Raw genomic sequence first — 20565 nt, forward strand, 5'->3', positions numbered from 1 at the left:
TTTAAACCAATTTTGGCTATTGTAGTCTACTATAAACAATTTGCGATTGAAGGAGCAATAATCTGCTCTCTCTGGAGAGTAATATAGCTTTTAATAATTTTAATTTTATGTTTGTTATGAATGGAATAAGCAAATCTCCCAAATTATAATAGTTGTAATGTAATACACCTATAAAGCTTATGCTTTTAAGCGTTTTCATAAGTATTTAATCCATTATTATTTAAATATAATTACATTAAATAACACAATACAATACACACAATAATAAAATTTATGAGTATAAACATAAAGCAAGGACCTGAAAACGTTTAAGTGGCAACACAGTTCAAGCTGACAATTGTCAAACGGTTTCAAAATATAAAAGTTATTCCTTGTAAAATTAACACACGATAAAATATTGTCACCAGTGCTAAGGTTTTAACGTGCCGTGCCATATTTTTTATAAAAGATATCTACATAATGTCGTCAAAGAAACTGTGGGGTGAATTTGAAGATGATAATCACGATGAAACTGTGCATCAAACAGTTAATTTCAATCCTATTATAGAATTGGGTATGCAAAATATACCGGAAATTCCGATCACAGTTAAGTCATCACCTATCGATCTCCCGAAGCCTAATTTGATCACACATACAATTCAACTACATGCATATGCAAGACAGCTCACAGCTATCTTAGAACAAACCGAAAATGCAGTTTTCGAAGGAGCTCGATTGGATGCCATGAGTTTACCTGCACCTCCTACGGAACCAGAGCTAAAGTTGGAACATGAAGCAACACCACCCATAAACTTCCTTCAAAAGCAGTACTGTGACTTTTCTCTGGGTAAAGGCCCTGTCGTGTTGCCTTTCACACCTGAAAGTCACAAACGTGCTCTACGGCAGTGTGCTGCGATTGCTTTAGGTCATGTTGGTATTACAACATGTACAAACACTGCTTTAAATGCCACAGCAGATGCCTTGGACATATATATGAGTAATATGTGTAAACTAATGAGAACAGTTGTTGATAGAGAAGCAGGCGGTATTAAGTCAGGCTTTCCTGATGTAATAGCAAAAGTATTTGCTGATCTAAATGTTGGTAACCTGCATGATTTTTATCAAAACCGTGTAGTGAGATACCACGCGAAAATAAAACAAAAATGTGAGGATTTGAGGAACCAGTGTGAGGCATTGGCTATAGGAGATATAGCTCCGCAATTAAAGCTTGAAGAAGTTCCTGAGTTACACTTCCCAGCAGCGCTGGATGGTGCCTTCACACCTTCTCTAGAGCCTGGCTTTCAGATGTTGCACAGCCTTGAGCAAGAACAACTACAAGGATTAGAACTCCTTGAATCAGTGTCTACAGATGATATAAAAGTAGAACAAATGGAATTTTCACAACCTGAAACTGCCAAAATTCCTTCACTCTCACCTAGTGCAAGAAAGAAAAGGAAATAAAGTCTTATTAAATTTACATGCATTATTTATTTTGTATGGGGGAACCCTATATCCAGTAGTGGACAAACTACAAGTAAAAAATTGATAATTTTTACTTAACAGTCTTATAATTTTTGTAAAACCTTTGCATGTATAAATACCAGTGTAAAGAATTAGGCGGGAGAAATATCAAAAATTTATCTTTAATTCATATACTCCCAAATTTTTATTACCAATTCCTGAATAATTTCAATGAAATACTACTATCAAATTACGATTAAAATTAAACAAACAACATTTGCAGACTTAAATGCTTAAAACAAAGTTTTGTGGGTCATGTAAAATGTTTAAAAAATAGTACACAGTTATAAACTATTAGCTGTCTACATGTTGTACTAAGGCTCATTTAACAGCAAAAAAATTAAAAGCTTGTACACAAATTTCCAATCAACCTGTATAAAGTGATCACTGTAAATGTTACATTAATTTGTATTTTCTTTTGGAGTAGTTCAAGCAACTTTAGATTTGATTTTTTACCGATTATAGAATAGAGATATTTTTTTTTATTAGAGACATTGATGGTTATTATTTCTGAAACAATTTATTATTCGATAGGGTGTACCATACATTATCAAACAGCAAATGATCATACATTCACACCTTTAAATCTTTTACACCTATAACCTATCACCCAGTAAATTCACTGAAAGTAAAAAATAAAACAATTTTGACATAGCACCAACTTATCTGATTTAATAATGAGTCTGATTTCAACATGTACATGCAATAGTAAATAACGGTTAAAATTGTAAAACAAATGATGCATTTGAGATAAGTGACAAAAAATAATTAAAACATTAAATTAAACCTGGTTGCAACCAAATTATTGTGTCTGTACACTTAGTAACATTTAAAATTAGATCAACTGCATAAAAAAACATAAAATAACTCCTACATATAAAACAGGATTATTTGAAAGATACAGACAAACCAACTTGGTCACAACCATGAAGTCAGTTCACTTGGATTATAAATGTAAAAACATTTAAAACTTGTAATAATTTTATGATTCTATTTAATATCCAATGCTACCTTGTGTAAAATTCTCATTTTTAGATATCAAGTCTTATGATACAACAATTGTAAGTTTTAAAAGGTACTATTTTAAAAATTCTTAAAAATTAATGACTAACTTATACTAAAAAAAATGTGGAATGAAGATCACTGAGCCCATAACAAATCTATCCTTTTGCCTGCACTTACTACATAGTTGGTGGTCACGGTGGTCTAAATACAAAGTTTTAACTTAATCCTTAAAATACACCAAATAAAATTTGACACAGAATTAATTTACTTGGAATATTAAAATGATTAAGATTTTCAAAACTAATAAGAAAGATGTTGATTTCTCTATTTGAATATCATATATAATTATATGTATATTATTAATTTATTTTTCTTGTCTCTAGGGTCTCAAATATAAGTTTGTTATGAGCAATGTTATGAATTTTACACCTAAATACATGAAATACTGTACAATCACACAACAAATTCATTTGTTTACTTTTTCTCTGGTGGTGTAGTCTTCTTTCTTCTAAACAGTAAAATGTGTGGTTCTGAAAAAAATAATAAACTTGTTAATTACATCCACCTTACATTGGAAACAACTGCAATACATATTTAGTTAGTAAGTAATATCATTTTCAACTTTTAAATAAACAAACTCCTTTTTGAATATTTGCATACACCCATTTTAGTTATCTTCAACAACCCTCAAAAGTTGCCAGTTAATGAATATGTAATAGTAGTGGAAAAACTTAATTATGTTTAAGCCTTCATTAAGTTAGCTAAGCAGATGGCAGAGAGCTAGTATGCTATATGTGAGACAGTTTTGGTATTGGAGTTAATTTAACCCTTTGCACTCGAGCTGTGAGTCTCACTTGCCATGCCATGAAGCTTTGATACGGCAACTTGAGAGGTGACTATCACTCACCACTTCATACCCTGCGGTAACTTAATCTGCACGGGTAGATGTTTACGTTTTGTTCTTTCCACATGGGTTACTACACTCTGAGTAATCTTATGAAGATTAAAATTATATCCCTTCAAATGCAGATGGGATGCAACCACAAACCGTATGCATATGAGTTTTAATCATTTAAATTCCGAAAACATCCTCTTAAATGTAAAGCTGCATACCATTCCAATAGGAGTAGAAAATTAACATACCAAAAAACATCAAACAACATATTAATGTAATACTTGTCCTAAAAACCCAGGTAATGCATCTCTACAATTGTTTCATTAAATATCATACAAAGCAAAATTACAAAGACAACATTTAAGAAATTATGTTTGTAAATATGTCAGATCCTGAAATATAAAAGTTTTGCGTTTGTAATGATTTTATGACAGAGGTAGTAAATTCATCAAAAGTGTTCTGAAACTTCTCAAGTTGCTGGTTGAAACATCTTTGAGTGCAAAGGATTAACATATACTCTTTCAGTACTTTTTGCTCTTTAAGTTTAGTTTTTACAGCACATTCAGTAGTCTTCATATTTTTAGCATACAAGACTGTGTTTGGCATTGTTACATTTATTAATGCTAAAGAAAATATGTAACAACAAAACACTCTCCATAAACATTGTATAAAACTTGCATTATTTTACTTATCTATGAAGATGCATTATTTAATTCAAGTCTGTTACATACCTGGTTGATGTGTCATATAGTGCACCCAACCTTGGCTCTGTTGCACACCAATGCTACGCCATTCTTGTTCAGACATAAGATGATTCTTCGGCACCAATTTCACCATTTCTTTAGGCAGGACAACATGCCTATATATGTTAAGAAAATAAACTTATATTAGCCTAAATGTACAACTCAAAATATTTTATTTTTTGTGCTAATCCATAATCAGTCTACCAACTACAAAAGGATAATTAATAACTAATTAACTATAAGAGTGAATCCTCCTTTTCACACAGAGCTACATCCTTTCATGTAGATTCAGAGTATCATGTCTTCAGAAGTTTGGCATATATTGCCAAAGTAAAAAATTTAGCAACCATAAGTTTAAAATAGTTCATAAACTATTATTAAAAGGACTTTGCAAATGTATTATTTCCTAGTTATTTTTATCTGCTACTTGTTTTTTATGGCAAAGATCTTTTAAGTGTTAAAGTCAGTTTCACATAAATGGCATGTAGAGACATGCCATCATGCCATGCTATAGAGATAGCTGCCTGTTATTTACTCTAGTATACAGGAGTAGCACTCTACAGGACCACTCGGTGCACTGCAAGACCTCCCTGCAGCCATCAACAACTACAATGTTTTATCTAAGTGTTGAATAAACTTTAAAAATGTCTAATAATGAAGAAACAAGATAGATAAAATTGTATCAAATTGTTTACCATTATATGCCATAAAATAGTTGTATTAGATCAATTTTATAATGACCAAATATAATAAGATTTAAAAAATTTATTACAATCAAACAGGGAGAAGTTTGTGTGAAAAAGCACTTGCGACCAACCGTACAAATCAGAAGACGTTAGATAATAAATACAAAATTTTTGAACTTTCTTACATGAAAACAAACAATAAAATTACGATAGGCAACAAATATGTAGTTATTCATACATTATCGCAAAATGTCTTTCATGACTTTGTTTAAATTTCACCTGGACCGATTTTCTACAAAAAAGGTAGATTAGTTTTTATAACCCATTATCGAATATGACATGGGTCTTTGTGTACTAAAATTTATAACCAAATTACTGTTATTAAATTATTTTTTAACAATTGTCTAATATATCTAAATAGATAAGATTAGGACACAGTGATAGCTAAGAATTGTCTTTTATAGTTAAAGATCATAATAACGTCAGACATTTGAAGATTTTTTATAATTTTAAACAATGTTTGTTTAACATTTCAAAAACAAATAATTAAATTTATTTGTACACAAAAACATGGTAAATAAACATACCGATATTCGTGCTCTTCGTCATAATATTTCTCAGAATAATATATTTCTCTTGCCGACATGATGAATAATAATAGAAGTTTGTTGCGAGAAATAAAAAACTCACGTCAATATGTATTTCTAAACATGCAATTAATCTAATAAAGTGACTGCGCAATTAATTTATAAACCGCTGTCACACAGTTATATCGTAACAATTATCTTAACAAAGTTAAAAGTAAACTGTCGATGCACAAATCAAATAGTTCGACAAAAGATACGTTACTAACGAATTTGAAAATTCGAATGCTCTTCTAGAACATTGCCAGAAATAAAAACTAAACTGATGAAGCATTTTTCTAAAAGAGAAAATTATGCGAAATAAAATTGTATTTATGTATATATTCTAGAAAAGACAATTATTATTAAAAATGTTATAACTTTGAAACACCGTTATTGTCGATATGATCTGTTGAATTATTATTTTTAATTTTATTTTATTTTTAGCCACAATAAATCATTCTCATGAAAAACGGTTTCTTATCAAAAAAGAAGCAATCAATTTATTAATAATATAATTTTATAATGAAATATATTAGGAGGACCGGAAAGTAATGTCGCTTTTTAAAGTTAAATTCACACGACTACATTTTAAACAAGTTTTTACTTCTGATCAACAATACATTAACCTTCGTTATTAACAACCTTTTGCCATCTTGTATAGAAATTTTCAATGCCGGAGCGGTAAAAATCAATCGGTTTTTCTGTAAAATATGTCGACAAAAACGACATTACTTTCTGGTCCCCCTGATGCTTGAGGTAAAAAAGTACTAGTTTATAAATATATGTTTGCCGTCTTAGTGTTTTGAATCATTCGATAGACAAGGTTAAATTATATTATTTAATAATATCATTTATAAAACAATTTTAAGCGATATTAACAATGCGTCACGTCAATATATTTAACTGAACAATTTTTAACACATCATCGTAACCTCTCAGCGTTAGTTTAAAAAAACAAAAAAACCTCTCAGCGTTGCCTTGATTCGTGTTTCTTTTAAAAAAGGATATGGATATAGGATGTGACAAAAAACTAAAAACTAAAATTTAAAAACACTTTATTGTTCAAGTTTTTCTATGTTGTTATCATTAATTAAATTTATTTTGCTATCATTTTTTTGTTCAACGCAATAATTTGATAGAGATTTCTTTTCTTTTTCGTGTATAAAACGCATATGCCTTTTGAGATGGGAAGCACGAGTCATACGCATGCCGCAAATGCAACATACGTGTGGTTTTTCGCCAGTATGTGTTACCATGTGTTGTTTTAAATCACTTCGTGTTATAAAACCCCGCCCGCAAACATGGCATTCAAAATTCTTCGCGCCCGTGTGTCTTCTGGAATGAAATAAAATTTTTGCATTTTAATAAAGTGTTCTTGTAACATTCTTAAACAATATTATCAGTTTACTTCAAAATTAATTGATAGGTTTACAGATATCTGTATGGATTTAATGGAGAGAATTTAGTTATTGTTTTTTACCTAACATGATATTGTAAATGTCCAACCGTTCGAAAGCTACGTGGACAGAGGATGCACTGATAAGGTTGTTGCCCTGTGTGTTTACGTCTGTGAACGGCAAGTCCTGCCGAATGCGCAAAAGCCTCGCCGCATATAGAACAATTAAATGGTTTTTCCCCCTGCACAAATAAATCAACTAATTATATTACATCTAATTAGATAACCAATCATAATATAAAAAAATATAAGTAATGTTTGTTTAGGCTATATCTCTCTAAAATTAAAAATATCGTATATTGATGTGATAAATGTTATCCCTGGAAAACTTATAACAATTTGCATATAAGTTTTCCATTTTTAGTGCATCAATTTTTTACGTGATTTTATAATAGATAGTTAATGTCGCAATAGATGTAAAAGCTTTTATAGGGTGAATGTATAGCTAATTTGCTCTCTATACAAAAAACAATAGTTTCAGAAATAATTAATGGTTCAATAATAGTACAAAAATGATTCTCAAAATTCCAATTATTACATATTAAAATCAGATATTATACCAGAAGTCATTGACCTGTCGAATTCTAGTAAAAAAATATATATTAACATAAAACGTTTCAGAGTGATCACTCAATAAAGGTGTTTGTAAATAAGTGCAAAACCTTTAAAACTTTTTCATCTAAAACTTATCACTCATATTAATAAAAAAAACTAGCTTATGAACAAGGGTGACCAATAGTACTAATTAAAAATAACTTTTATGCACCGTGTGTATTCTCAGATGCACTTTAAGATTCTGTGCTAGGGAGAAATCTTTATTGCAATGAGGACAGGTGTGTGGCCGCTCTCCTGTGTGAGTCCGCAAGTGAGTTTTCAAACGAAATCTGGAAAATGTATCATAGAAGAATTACATAACATAGTTCTATGATAAAAATAATTATTGAATACTTTTAATATGGTTTTCAAATAATCATGAAATCACAAGTTAATTAAATATAAGTAATAGTAGCCTAAACTTTACAAGTACATATCTAGATAATAGACCCATATATTTCACATCAAATCTTTCTAGACAACTGCCACATTTGCAATTACAAGAAAAAAATATTTATACTTAATGCTTATTTTAATATTTATCTATGCCATAATAATAAGATAAAAATTTAATAGCTACTTAGAAAGTATTTTTGTGAAAATAGAGATATTTCATAACTGCCCACCCAATTTACATTTGGAATTGCTACTGCCCCCATTGTGACCCTAAGGTCAAACTTAAATAACAATGCTAAAGTAAAAAAAATATATACAAAATAACAGCAGTGGTTATTTAATGGTTAAGGATTCTGGTTCATAATAGAACATGTTTTTTGTGACCATATGTAATCTCACAACCAAATACCAATATAAAGGCAGGTGACATTTGACAATCACAGAACTCCTGTAGTGAATTCTGCTAATCATCTTCTCCAGAAAGAGACTACTGTAATTGTGACAAAAATGATAGAAAAATTACACAATGAAAATTTTCATGTGTTAAGCACATTACATTTTTATGTACATTCATTAAGCTGTCTTAAATATATTTTAAAAGTAGTGTGACTATGATAGGTATTAGATTTTCGTTTTTTTTTTTTTAATTTGGCCAATTTGCAAAAATAAATGACATTATCAAGTAATGTAGATGAAAATAGTAAGGACAATTATATAATCATCTTTGATGAGGGACAACTTATAATAAAATCAACATTACATGATTTTTTCATAATACTTGGTGTAGTATTCATAATATTGATTTTCTTTTTTACAATTAATATATACCACATAATTTGTCTCTGAAACTTGCGGAATCTGCAAATGCCACTTGCAACAACACAGTGCAAGCCAGGTCAAAAAAAATTATTTAATTTGATGACAGTATTTATATAACAAAATAAGTTTGTTTTAAAAATATTGTATTTCTTCTTCATAATATTTTGAACAATATTTAACAAAAGTTGATGTTTTTATTTAAAATTCTGTGGTTTTATAGCAAGAAAAAATCTAGATTGCAAAGAGAGATAGTGACTGATATGTATGTACACATGCCTAAACACAGGCAAGAAATTTTAAAGTAGTTACTTTTACTATTTCATTTATTAGTGAGACATTTTTAAATTAGTAACACCCACTGGTCTAATCAAGTCAAATCAGAAACTGAACTATGTATTACTACTGCCCCGGGGAAAGTAGAGGATAGGATAGTATGAAAAGAGCTCAAAGATTCCACCTTCAAAAATTAAGAGATAATAGTAGAAACTATTACCAACATTTTTTTCAAAAATAAAGGTTTAACCTTGACAAATATGCATCAAACTATCTATGTGTTAATTATTATATTTACGAGTGACACATTTTCTAGTTATTTTTGATACCCACCTAGAAGACATAACTTTTCCGCATTTGAAGCATTGTTGTTTTTGTGACTTTTTACATTCAATTTTAACATTTTCCAAAATATCATTCTCATCATTATCATTAGTATTATCTGTACATTCTTTGTCTGCATTAAAATTTGTAACTGTGGATGAATTAATTATCAAATCATTTCTGGTTGTATTGTTACCTTTTAAAATTTTGTCTTCAAATTCCACATCATTGTCTGTACTTATTCCATTAACATTTTTATGAAAGTTTGATCTAAGATAAGAGTCAGACTTTATACATTGCTCCACAAATGCAACACAATTCTCAAGTTTTTCCGTGCATGGTAAACATATTGTCGATGGCAACCCATCATTAGGATGTATCTAAACAATCATAGATGATTAACTTAGTTATGTTAAGCAGTTTTTTTTTATTTTTTATAACGATATCAATTAAAAACAGTTATAACTATCTCATTTCTAAAGTTATTTAGATATGGTGGGATTAAAAGGCCCAAAGAGAACTTGACTCAATACATTATTTCGATTCAAGAATGCTTTAGAGGACCAAACCGCAGTATAGTCAGTTGATATTAGTCACAAATAAAGATAAATTGCTATGGTGGGCCATGAGACTTACAAACAGATGAATGGTACACCCATATCGTTTTCTGTTACAATATAATTTTATTAGCTTACCGCTACGTTAGTTAAAGACATAATCTTTGTTGATAATTGCAAAGAACCATTAACCCTAAAAATACTTTCAAAATTTCCTTCTTCTAAACAAATTCTACATCGTTGGTCTCTCATGTTTTTTCTTCAGGAATTGTTGATTTGTTTACATGGAAATGACAGTAAGGTTGTAACTTGTGAGTTTTTATTAAACATACGGATGACAGATGTCTTTCTATTGCAAGGACTCTTCAGTAACATTTTAAATGGGCACTTAAATGTAAATTAATAAAAATCAAAGAACATAATCATGCACATTATTATTTTTATTTTCGCATTGAACGATTTTCATATTGCCTAATAAAATGGCGTAGATAGCGCGATAGCGTTCACGCTACAAATGTATCAGTAAAAATAAAAATAAAAATTTTGAATCTATATATGTGTTGATAATAAAAAAAATATATTTCATATAATAATTAAATACTCCTTTTAAGATTAAACTATATTTCATTTTAACTTATCTGCTCTATGGTTAATTTTTTCGGACAATTGGTATTAATTTGCTATTGGTAATTTTTTTTAAATATATATTTTACAAATTTAAATTTATGTATGATACCGACATCCTTTTGCATTGTTTCTATTTGTGAAAACTTTAAATTAAACATTCTCAAATATTTATTCTGTTATTATTATTTAATCTAGCTGTAAGTGTTACAAAAGCTATAAAGAAATAATGGCTTCTTCCTTAAAAACAACATAATTTATCCCGTAATTAGTATTGTAAAAACTGGCTTTAGTCAGGTGAAGGTGACGTCAGTTGATAAAAAGTTAATCAGGTCGAGTACCAAGTAAATAAATACTTAAAGAATTAATCGACAATCGCGTTTTGTAACAACAATTACAACTCTGCTTTTGCATGTTAGATTAACGAGTTTTTTTGTTTGAATTTCAATAATCTTATTTTTTAAAATAAATACTTTGTTAGCTTCATTAAGGGGTTCACTAAAATGCCTGAAATAAAACTATACTATTATCCCGCGAGTGGAGCAGCTAGAATTGCACTAATGGCTGCACGATTGGTAGATGTTCCTGTGCAGTTGAAAATAGTGGATTTAACGAAGAAAGAGCAATATAGTGAAAGTTATTTAAAGATTAATCCGCAACATTGTATACCCGCCCTCGACGACGATGGTTTTATCCTCACAGAGAGTCGAGCAATTGCCTGTTATTTAGCGGATAAGTACGGGAAAGATGATACAATTTATCCTAAAGACGTGAAAATGCGGGCAATCGTGAATCAGCGCTTATATTTCGACAGCTCAAATTTAGTAGTTAAAATGAAAGCTATATATGTAAGTTCTTTTAAGATATGTTATATGTAAAGGTTGACTGGTTATAAGAGTAAAAACTTTAAAGGGATGAATTTATAACTCTTCCAGTCAGTTAATGTATTGTACACCCTATTAAAAAATCGATGGTTTCAGAATAATAAATATCGTTATAATAATATAAAAACAATAAGTGTTTTTAAAATTTGGATTACTACATATTAAAATTAATTATTATTTAAAGTGTGTTCCTTCAGACCTGAAGTCAATTTCCTTTAGAAATAAATAATGAATAGAACATATTTCACCATTATTATTTTAAACAAGGTGTTTGAAATTAAGTGAAAAACTTTAAATCTTACCAAAGGGCTTTATGTTATAAGCTTTTATACCAAACATGCTGTGTAGAAAATAAACATTTTTTTATTCTTTTTCTTTACAGTATCCTATAATTTATGGCGGCGAGACAGAGATTAAAGAAAATTTAAAGGAAGATTTTAATGCATCTCTTGTGATTCTAGACAAATTTTTAGAAGAGAGTGAGTGGGTAGCTGGTGAAAATGTGACTATTGCAGATAGTACCATATTTGCATCTGTTTCTGGATTGTTTGTAAGTTAAAACTTTATCAACTCCATTTGAGATATTAGTATTAGAAAAATTAACCAATATTAATATATAACAATAAAAAATATTAAGAAGTCATTAAATACTTGTCCCTTTTGGCACTTTAATTCATGTTATTAAGTCAAAAAGGTTGTTGGGAAATTAAGGTCATGTAAATTGTAAGCAGGTAAACATAATAGAGGCTAGTTAAAAAGTCTTGGCAAAAAATTCCCCAGATTCAAATAATTACTTGATGTATAAAAATGGCAAATTCTATTAAAATTTTCAACTTATTATCTATATCTGTATTATGCATGTTCAAAATTTGCATAATGCATCACATTTTTACTTCTTAAATGAAGTTGATATTAGAGTAAATATAAATACTAAGTAACAAAATTGGTTGTAAGGAAGAAATTCATTTATAATTAATATTGTGTTTAAGTAATATAATTTTTTCCAGGGCTTGGGTTGGGATATATCATCTTATCCAAATATTCAGCGTTGGTTTAAAAATTGTGCCAATTTACCTGGTTATGAAGAAAATGAAAGAGGTGCAAAAATGTTTGCAGAAGCTGTCAAGAAAAATCTTAAATCCAAAAGCGCTATCGAAAATATCTAAATTGGTTGTAAATTTTTATCCAAAGAAGTTTTTTATCTTTCATTAGAATATACATTAGTTGTAGTATCAAACGAAAAAAAAAGACAATATTTATACTTAATGTGAAATGGTATTTTTATCTATCAAAATTATGCTCTTCATTCAGAACTTCTGCAGAATACAGATGCGTTAACTACACTGGATGCACTAAAATAAACTAAAACTACCATTTGAATAATAGGAGTGCATTAAAATAATAGAGTTCTGTGACCTGGACAGAGAAAGAAGACTGTGCATAAGTCATTCATTGCTAAGTATTCTTAATTACCAGCAGTGCTTGCTATCTCATTCACATACCCTGACTGCTTTTGGCAGTCATACCCTCCCTAGTACTTACAAATATAATGGAAGAGGGACTTGAGAGAAATATTATATTTACAATAATTTTAAAATTGAGTGGAGAAAATAAGAAGAAGAATAGGAACATTCACAAGTCTATCCACAAAAAATATGATGACTTTAAAAAATGCCACATTACTGCTATAGTAACAGCAGCATATTATCTGCACAACTGTTTAACTGCTGGCCGTATCCCACAGCATAATTTGAGAAGTTGACTTATTTTGGACTACTTCACACAGCATTTTATTTCTGTATGGATATATACACCATACACTTTAAGTACTGTATCAGTGACTATAGTCTAAGTTTTGAAAGACCGGGGTCTCAAAAAATTAATGTTCCTTGCCGTGAGGATTTATTTTGGCATGATAAATCAATCTATTTCATTGCAAAGAAAATGCCACACAAAAACTGAAAAAGGTGTGTCTTATGAAGATCTGGCACTCCTTGTTATTATTGTCCAGTTCAAAACTGATCCCGAAGCGAGTCTACTGTTCGAATCTGCCAACTGTCGATATAACCTTGTTTGATTACGAAGAGGGTGAAAGAAGATAGTCCCAAAAATCTTCTCCAATCTGCAGTTCAGTAATTGTAATCCACACTATAACTAATATAACCATATCACCTTTTGCCACAAGTCTGTTCTGCTTTCATCGTGACGGAATACCGCACACAAGCGTCCTGCGTCCTAGGCCTTGGTCACACCCGGCGGTTTAGCCCTTTTAGCAGACAAACTCCTGGATTACCTGTCCTGGTTAACGCCGTATCCACCATCGCGACCCGACTTGTAGTTCCTCCTTCACCACCGCCTATGGAACTCCTATTGTCGTTTCGGCGCCAACGTTAAAAACTTATGGTGCGAGTGCATAGGCGCCGGCGACTGTGAAACTGCTGGTTCGCATGCAGTAAGACGCGACCCATAGAACGTTAGCACAGAAGACTGCGAAGGTCCACAGCACCGCATCGCTGAACTCGGTCCATATCCTCTGCGAAGGCCTACGGGACCGCATCGCTGAACTCAGTCCATATCCTTGCCAGGCCCTTTCATCTAAGATAAAACGCTGTAATTTTCGGCAACTTACAGGAAACGGGGACCTGGAGGTAACAGTCAGACACAAAGAAACTCAAATTGGACAACTTCTACATTATATACGGGTACAACGGGTCACTCTATGCACGGCCATGGCCGATTAGTACAAACATGTCACGTCTACCAGCCAGGGCATTAATTAAGCTTCAGCTGGAATGGCAGACCACTTTAGGTCAGTTACGCGCTTCATGCGTGAAAAGAACGTGTATTTTCATACGTAGGTACTCTTAGAGGAGTACTCACTGTGGCACTGGAGTACACCTCACGTGTAATAACAGTACCCAATCTCTGAAAGAGCAGGCAATTTTGCCAGTTAGGGTCACGCCCTTGGTGAATATGCATAAGCCGCGGCTAATAAACGTTGTTCAAGTCACCCGTGATCGGTCCCCTGAAAGTGAAAAAAATCTCTCTTAAGACAGTATGTGGACTTAGCGGAAATATGTTAAGCCGATACACAAATCGATCATCCCGGGACAATACCATAGATGCCAAATATACGTCCATTCATCAAATCAATAGTAATAATATAAATACTAAAATTAGAAATAAAGAACGAGAGACTTTGTAAGAAAATAATACAAAACAAAAATAATAGAATGATAGAATTTGTGACGTATGTAAAAAGAGAAAATAAAAGATCATAGAGTATGAAAGAAAAAATAAATTTACATAGATGAAAACATATTTACCTGAAAATTGTAATGCCTCGCCTTTGAACATGGTGGGGGAATGTGAGGCCCCCACATCCAGGGGTCAATAATAAAACAAGTCCCTTCCGGCCTGCGTCCTTAATCAATCAGAAGGCCAAACGGCTAATCTACCAAGGCTGAACAAGGAAACCTAAGTCCGCCCGACCCCACCCCCTTAGCGTTCCAGCACAGGAAGCTTCAGGTTCACACAGCACCCTTAGCATTTTCGCCGCACCGCCCAGCATGCACCAGTACTCAAATTTTGTCCTACTGGAGCATGCGCATTTTTTCGTATTACATACGTACTGTTGTACTGTGTTATTTTAGTAATCTATTAATATTACGTAATTTATTTGTCTGTACTTACTACCTAGGTTTAACAGGGAAGTAACTGGTTTCTGTAATACAGTTGAGACATTCTGCCAAGGCTAAAGAAATTTTGTATTTGTGTTAATAAAAAAAAATATCTATTTTATTAAGGTAAAAGTATTTGTTATTTCCTTACATTATTAGATAGGATTGTTCCAGATCTAGATATTAGAATGAAATTCTGTTGAAACAGTATTTGAATAATAAACCTCAACCAAAACTATATTTTTTCGTGGATAAAAAAGACCTGTTTACTTGGGAAAGACTTACATTTATAAGTTATCTGAATTAACTTTTTTGGAAATCTGGAGGAAAAATATAATGCATTCACAATTCCGTAATTAAAATAATGAAAGAAATAAAATAAAAATGTATTTACAGTTTTATTGTACACTAAAATAATAAAAATACATCTAAAAGTAAATATAAAAACAAACAAAGATTAAATAATTTATACACACAAAAGATGACATTATCGCACGATACGATATCTCCCGAATAATCTTTGAATAGGATGAGAGACATGAAGGAAAGAGCAGTTTAGGGTGTACATAATAAAAATAAATATTTCAGACTATATATGTACTTGCAAAAAGTACTTTTTGTTTTTGTCGCTTAGGTATATATTTTGTGTACAATTCAAAATATATGTTAGAAAAGGTAAATCGACTATTTTATTTGAAAGGGACAAATTTAGTATAATGTTTTATGGGTCGCAATGAATAACTAATCACAAATAAATATTTGTTTCAATTATTAATAACTGTTCTGTCTACTTTCTGTTTATTATTATTCCTATCCATTTTGTAGTAATGTTAAATTAACACCACCCTTGAATTTTTTTTTATACTAATTGTAAGGAATTTGCTTAAATGGATAAGAAAATTTGTTATTGACAAATTAGTAACCTACTTAACTGCAACTCATTACGTACGATACGTCTGTAAGCTTACCATAGTTGTTAAATGTAATTAACCGTTAACTGTAAAAATAAAATGAGGATAATGTTATTCATGTCTATAAAAAAATTATAACGTCACTGTCACCACGTTATTAATTGTCATTTTACACATAAATAGCGATTAGAAAATCTAAAGGACAAAGTGAAAGCTTTTCTTATTAGAATTGTAGTCATGTCGCCTGTAAAATTATATCATTTCCCTCTTAGTGCACCATCACGAGGTGCTTATATGGCGGCCAAAGCTGTAGAAGTACCAATAGAAATTGAAATAGTTGATTTATTTAAGAAAGAACAGTACAAAGAAAGTTTTTTAAAGATCAATCCTCAACACTGCGTCCCTACGTTAGACGACGATGGCTTTATCTTGTGGGAAAGTCGAGCTATTGCATGTTATTTGGCAGATAAGTACGGGAAGGACGATTCTTTGTATCCAAAAGATCTTAAACGCCGAGCGTTAGTGAACCAGAGATTATATTTCGATAGCTCATTTCTTTATGTGAAGATAAGGGCTATATGCGTATGTTTTTGAAGTCTCATGGTGTTTGGATCGCTGAATAATGTTCGCTTGCAATTTATACATAGCATGGGAATAATAGTGATAGTATAAGCGCAATGTATGACGTCTAATCACAAACAGTATACATGACCTTGTTAAAGCCTTTAGAGGATACCAGATGCAAGCTACTTCCCTTTTTCCTACGGTCTTTACAAATTTTCCTCAGGGTGTGGCCATAAGACCCAGCTCAATAATTAATTATTCAAAGATTTTCGCCATATATATCTGAACATCTTATCTCATTGATTATTCTTCAGCTCTGCCTAATTGGGGAATATCGGGGAATTATTTGTATGATTCCTTTATTTAAGGCAACTTATTTAGCAACAATATTGTAAATAAAAAAAATAGAAATGAGTTCAGCTCCTATTACAAATTTCATTAATAATTTTATGAATGTGAAATAACAGTTTCAATTTTTATTTAGTATAAGTAAGGGCATTTATGGTTTATTAATGCTTTTTGCCTAACAATTTTCTTCATTCATACACATATATATAGATCACACTATTTATAACTATTTTTAAATTTCAGTATCCTATCCTCTATCAAGGAGTTACTGAAATATCTAAAGTGCTTAAAGATGACCTAAACACTACATTGGGATTTTTGGATAAATTCTTGGAGAACTCCAAGTGGGTTGCTGGTGATAACTATACAATTGCAGATACCAGTATCTATGCCTCTGTTTCTGCAATATTGGTATGTTTATTTACTTATTTATTCTTAATTAGGCACATCAACAGCAAACCATAATATACATAAGTTCCATACAACATTGTATAAATTTTAATATGTTTACAAGAATCATAGGCCCTTGCCATAATTATGCTAGTTGGTTACTAAACAATAATGAATGATAAGGGCCCTCGTAATAATAATGTAATAAGACAATAAGAAACAATGTTAGATTAATTATAGAAATGATCTTGTAAGATCATATGGTATTTACTTTTAAAAAAATTGTCATGCAGCTATCCGATCAATATTATTGTGTAATGGGTTTACTTAAACACACTTTACTTTCAAATTTTTTAATTACTCCTGGTGTTTATATTCATCATCATTTTAGCCATACAATATTCAGTGCAGGACATAGGCCTCTCCCATACTTTTCTAACAAGACCAATTATCAGTAGCCTGTGTCCATTTTCTTCTGATGACCTTAATAGGTTTGTCTACTTTGTAGGTAGACATCCTTTGCTGCAGTTGCTAGCCTGTAGTCTCCTGTTGTGTGGGCTTCCTACTGAAATATTAATCATTCAGCTGAGCAGTGTCAGTTGTTTTCATATGTCTGCTACAGATATCCCGAGTTTATTCAATATATCATTATAAAATGTTCACAGGCTACTGACTGGGATATATCAGCTTTTCCAAATATCCAGAGGTGGATAAATGAATGTGCTATCCTGCCTGGCTATGCTGATAGTGCAGATGGTGCCAAGCGTTTTGGAGATGCTGTGAAGAAGAATTTAAAAAAATAAAAGTGCAAAATTAATGTTTCTCATAACTGTTTTTATATTCATATTTTATAAAGAAAATCATAAATTATAACATATCAAGTACTTCAAATAAATGTTTCTATAGTATTTTGTTTATTTTTTTATGAAAATATTGCATATGGCACAAGATGCAACATACATGGTCTTGTCTATTATAAACAATTAGAATTGTGTAAACCTATTATCATGAGTCATATAGTTACTAAATCATTGAACTTGAATCCATAATTTTATTTTTTCATTAACCTGTCTTGTGTAGCAATCATCATTTCAGCATAAGATGTCTATTGCTGAACAATACCTCCACCATAAATTTTCAAAAATGCTGGAAACAGGCCTTCTATCAGTCTGAGTCTTATTAAATATAAAAATATTTTTTTATTTAAGGTTCCAATAAAACAGAAATTAAATATAATATCTCTTAAGTAATTTAATATTTATTACTCTTTACGTTTGTTTATTGCATTATAGCTTATAAAATTAAGAATCAGATTTGCTTTTAACTTATTTATTTTATATAACAATCTTTATATTAGTGGTCCAGACCAATCTTGTAATATTGTACTCTATATACTGTTATAACATTTTAGAACTAATTGATGTTCATTTCGCACTCTTCTTCGTATAACAATTTCTGATGTGAAGCCATACTCTGACATGATTGCAATGACTTCATTTGGAATGTTCTCTTCAATTAGTAGGAGGTAAAAGGTGCCAGTGGAAGTTAGTATCTTTGGTATCATGGGTAGGAGTCTGTCAGTAATTTCACGGCCTTTTACCCCACCAGCCCAACTTGCAGTTATATCATGACCTCCACATTCTTTTGACTCAGTTACAACATACGGTGGATTAAACACAATCAAATCAAATTTCTTTTCAATAAAGCAACTTCCAAGATCCATATTAATTGTTTCTACAATGACTTTATTGTATGTAGCAGTACTTTTGGTCATCATACAGGCTTTGATGTTAATATCAGTACTAAAACATATGGCATTTGGAAATGCCATTCCCAAAGCTGTAATAATAACACCACTTCCTGAGCCAACTTCCAAGCAAAAAATTGGGTTTTTATTTTTCAAGTACTCCAAGTCATTTTCCAAGGCATCAATTAACAGAAAACTATCTTCAGATGGTTCATAAACAAAATCAAAATCTGCCTTGTTTATATGGTTTTGTTGTGGTGTTTCCATGTTAGTTTATACTACCTTGTGCTGAAATTACACTGCTTGTACTCTGTTTGGGTTCAGATGATGGTTCTGGTAGGACAGCTGTTTGTACTGGCTTATCTTTGTTAATCATTCGCCTTATTTCATTCAGTCTATCCTGAAAGGTAAATTTATAACAAAAAATTATCAAAACATACATGATGTGACATTAGTGAAAGCCCAACTGAAATCAAGGGATAGAAAATTACTATTTTTAAAAATGCTTTCAAAATCAGGCCTTTGCAACATGGATTTTTGCTTGAAGTTTGTAAGTATTAATTAAGGTAATAAAGTTAATAAAAAATTAAACTAATGTTTTGTAAGAATAGCAATAGAATAAACACGAAACAGTGACTTGGATTTTTTTATAATTTTCTGAGGTTAATATTTGTCATATGATTTCTATTGACAACATCAACTACCACTATACTATTAAAATTTTAAAGCATCATATTACTAACTAACAGTTTGTTTTATACCTGAGAGGCTTGTAGAACATTAAGAACAACTGTGACTTTATGTTTACATGCAATTAATTTCTTTACATAGGGGTCCAAGTCTGGGTGATTGTTCAAAGCTTCCTTCACTTTTATCAACTCTTCATTTAATGAATCTATCTGCTGTTTTAATTCCAATTGAGATATTCTGAAATTTACAAAAACATACATTAATATTATATTACATTTACAAAAACAGAAAAAGGTCAAAGATTTATCTTAAGACTCATTAGGTAGCATATAAAATGTATCAAATTTTTTTTTACAAGCTAAAGTTGCTTTTTGGCACGATTACATGAGTACTAACGGACGACCGATGCGGGCTTCCAACCGGAACTATTGAAAATCTCAGGAGGCGTATTTCTAACAGTAAATGTCTTAGGACTGAAATAATGATGAAAAAGACAAGGAAATATGTCTACACACCTTGTAGCCCTTACTCTATCGTCAAGCTGATCTACAGTCGGTTTAAGAAGCCCCAATAAACCTTCGGCCAAAGTATCTCTGGTTGGATTGTCGCACAAGTTACCAGTGTTTTCATCTGCTGACGTTGTTGTACTTTCGGTATCATCCATGTCTTTTTAAAGCACACACAGTTAATACATTACTATAAAACAAGTTGTATTCTTAACTTTTCCTTACGTGTTATTCTAAAGAATAGTTACTTTTTAGTGTAATGTTATTTGTCATACAAATTGTCAAATTTGACATTACAGGGATGGATCTGCAATGTGGGTTTAAACATTAGATACTTATACATATAT

General features: G+C 31.0%; 7 protein-coding genes across 10 annotated transcripts; 3 read left to right on the forward strand and 4 right to left on the reverse strand.

The window, feature by feature from the left end:
* Nucleotides 1-340: 340 nt before the first annotated feature.
* On the forward strand, nucleotides 341-1456 carry LOC137921589 (STAGA complex 65 subunit gamma-like). The gene has a single exon (XM_068764389.1). The coding sequence runs from the start codon at nucleotides 460-462 to the stop codon at nucleotides 1438-1440; it is 981 nt and encodes a 326-aa protein (XP_068620490.1). The 5' UTR covers nucleotides 341-459; the 3' UTR covers nucleotides 1441-1456.
* Nucleotides 1457-1756: 300 nt separating this feature from the next.
* On the reverse strand, nucleotides 1757-5661 carry Cks30A (Cyclin-dependent kinase subunit 30A). Its single transcript, XM_068764056.1, has 3 exons — nucleotides 5417-5661; nucleotides 4132-4259; nucleotides 1757-3035 (listed from the first exon to the last, which is right to left on the reverse strand). Exons 1-3 carry the CDS (start codon nucleotides 5473-5475, stop codon nucleotides 2980-2982), a joined length of 243 nt encoding a protein of 80 aa, XP_068620157.1. The 5' UTR covers nucleotides 5476-5661; the 3' UTR covers nucleotides 1757-2979.
* Nucleotides 5662-6674: 1013 nt separating this feature from the next.
* Nucleotides 6675-10200, reverse strand: LOC137921346 (zinc finger protein 8-like). 2 transcript variants are annotated; one of them, XM_068764054.1, is made up of 5 exons: nucleotides 10013-10200; nucleotides 9327-9697; nucleotides 7678-7795; nucleotides 6962-7093; nucleotides 6675-6790 (listed from the first exon to the last, which is right to left on the reverse strand). In XM_068764054.1, exons 1-5 carry the CDS (start codon nucleotides 10124-10126, stop codon nucleotides 6764-6766), a joined length of 762 nt encoding a protein of 253 aa, XP_068620155.1. In that variant the 5' UTR covers nucleotides 10127-10200; the 3' UTR covers nucleotides 6675-6763. The 2 variants fall into 2 exon arrangements, with proteins under 2 accessions (XP_068620155.1, XP_068620156.1); XM_068764055.1 differs by lacking the exon at nucleotides 6962-7093.
* Nucleotides 10201-10639: 439 nt separating this feature from the next.
* On the forward strand, nucleotides 10640-15183 carry LOC137921791 (glutathione S-transferase 1-like). Of its 3 annotated transcripts, none has more exons than XM_068764620.1 (4): nucleotides 10640-10698; nucleotides 10980-11346; nucleotides 11765-11932; nucleotides 12390-15183. In XM_068764620.1, the coding sequence occupies exons 2-4, from the start codon at nucleotides 11002-11004 to the stop codon at nucleotides 12546-12548; spliced, it is 672 nt and encodes a 223-aa protein (XP_068620721.1). In that variant the 5' UTR covers nucleotides 10640-10698; nucleotides 10980-11001; the 3' UTR covers nucleotides 12549-15183. The 3 variants fall into 3 exon arrangements, with proteins under 3 accessions (XP_068620721.1, XP_068620722.1, XP_068620720.1); XM_068764621.1 differs by lacking the exon at nucleotides 10640-10698 and adding an exon at nucleotides 10746-10830; XM_068764619.1 differs by lacking the exon at nucleotides 10640-10698 and having other exon boundaries at nucleotides 10842-11346.
* Nucleotides 15184-16098: 915 nt separating this feature from the next.
* LOC137921428 (glutathione S-transferase 1-like) lies at nucleotides 16099-18165 on the forward strand. Its single transcript, XM_068764188.1, has 3 exons — nucleotides 16099-16555; nucleotides 17129-17296; nucleotides 17941-18165. Exons 1-3 carry the CDS (start codon nucleotides 16211-16213, stop codon nucleotides 18076-18078), a joined length of 651 nt encoding a protein of 216 aa, XP_068620289.1. The 5' UTR covers nucleotides 16099-16210; the 3' UTR covers nucleotides 18079-18165.
* Nucleotides 18166-18523: 358 nt separating this feature from the next.
* Nucleotides 18524-19289, reverse strand: LOC137921523 (methyltransferase N6AMT1-like). The gene has a single exon (XM_068764312.1). It carries the CDS (start codon nucleotides 19287-19289, stop codon nucleotides 18663-18665), a length of 627 nt encoding a protein of 208 aa, XP_068620413.1. The 3' UTR covers nucleotides 18524-18662.
* A 1-nt stretch (nucleotide 19290) lies between these two features.
* Nucleotides 19291-20534, reverse strand: Snapin (SNAP associated protein). The gene is made up of 3 exons (XM_068764313.1): nucleotides 20228-20534; nucleotides 19784-19949; nucleotides 19291-19422 (listed from the first exon to the last, which is right to left on the reverse strand). The coding sequence occupies exons 1-3, from the start codon at nucleotides 20374-20376 to the stop codon at nucleotides 19291-19293; spliced, it is 447 nt and encodes a 148-aa protein (XP_068620414.1). The 5' UTR covers nucleotides 20377-20534.
* Between the last annotated feature and the right edge of the window lie 31 nt (nucleotides 20535-20565).

This window comes from Battus philenor, unplaced genomic scaffold (genome assembly GCF_028537555.1).
Source record: "Battus philenor isolate CCGP_79_NKW_IND1 unplaced genomic scaffold, ilBatPhil1.0.hap1 SCAF_19, whole genome shotgun sequence".
In the NCBI taxonomy this organism is placed as follows: domain Eukaryota; kingdom Metazoa; phylum Arthropoda; class Insecta; order Lepidoptera; family Papilionidae; genus Battus; species Battus philenor.

Bases quoted from the DNA above. Each gene is read 5' to 3' on its own strand.
- LOC137921791 (XM_068764620.1), top strand. From the start codon at position 11,002: ATGCCTGAAATAAAACTATACTATTATCCCGCGAGTGGAGCAGCTAGA. The intron at 11,347-11,764 runs GTAAGTTCTTTT...TTTTCTTTACAG, and splicing joins TTAAAATGAAAGCTATATAT to TATCCTATAATTTATGGCGG. The intron at 11,933-12,389 runs GTAAGTTAAAAC...AATTTTTTCCAG, and splicing joins CATCTGTTTCTGGATTGTTT to GGCTTGGGTTGGGATATATC.
- LOC137921589 (XM_068764389.1), top strand. From the start codon at position 460: ATGTCGTCAAAGAAACTGTGGGGTGAATTTGAAGATGATAATCACGAT.
- Snapin (XM_068764313.1), bottom strand. From the start codon at position 20,376: ATGGATGATACCGAAAGTACAACAACGTCAGCAGATGAAAACACTGGT. The intron at 19,950-20,227 runs GTGTGTAGACAT...TGTAAATTTCAG, and splicing joins GATAGAGTAAGGGCTACAAG to AATATCTCAATTGGAATTAA. The intron at 19,423-19,783 runs GTATAAAACAAA...TTTACCTTTCAG, and splicing joins ATGTTCTACAAGCCTCTCAG to GATAGACTGAATGAAATAAG.
- LOC137921523 (XM_068764312.1), bottom strand. From the start codon at position 19,289: ATGGAAACACCACAACAAAACCATATAAACAAGGCAGATTTTGATTTT.
- Cks30A (XM_068764056.1), bottom strand. From the start codon at position 5,475: ATGTCGGCAAGAGAAATATATTATTCTGAGAAATATTATGACGAAGAG. The intron at 4,260-5,416 runs GTATGTTTATTT...TAACATATATAG, and splicing joins GACGAAGAGCACGAATATCG to GCATGTTGTCCTGCCTAAAG. The intron at 3,036-4,131 runs GTATGTAACAGA...TATTTTTTTCAG, and splicing joins CTATATGACACATCAACCAG to AACCACACATTTTACTGTTT.
- LOC137921428 (XM_068764188.1), top strand. From the start codon at position 16,211: ATGTCGCCTGTAAAATTATATCATTTCCCTCTTAGTGCACCATCACGA. The intron at 16,556-17,128 runs GTATGTTTTTGA...TTTAAATTTCAG, and splicing joins TGAAGATAAGGGCTATATGC to TATCCTATCCTCTATCAAGG. The intron at 17,297-17,940 runs GTATGTTTATTT...AAATGTTCACAG, and splicing joins CCTCTGTTTCTGCAATATTG to GCTACTGACTGGGATATATC.
- LOC137921346 (XM_068764054.1), bottom strand. From the start codon at position 10,126: ATGAGAGACCAACGATGTAGAATTTGTTTAGAAGAAGGAAATTTTGAA. The intron at 9,698-10,012 runs GTAAGCTAATAA...ATGATTGTTTAG, and splicing joins TGTCTTTAACTAACGTAGCG to ATACATCCTAATGATGGGTT. The intron at 7,094-7,677 runs GTGCATAAAAGT...TTATTTGTGCAG, and splicing joins TGCATCTGAGAATACACACG to GGGGAAAAACCATTTAATTG.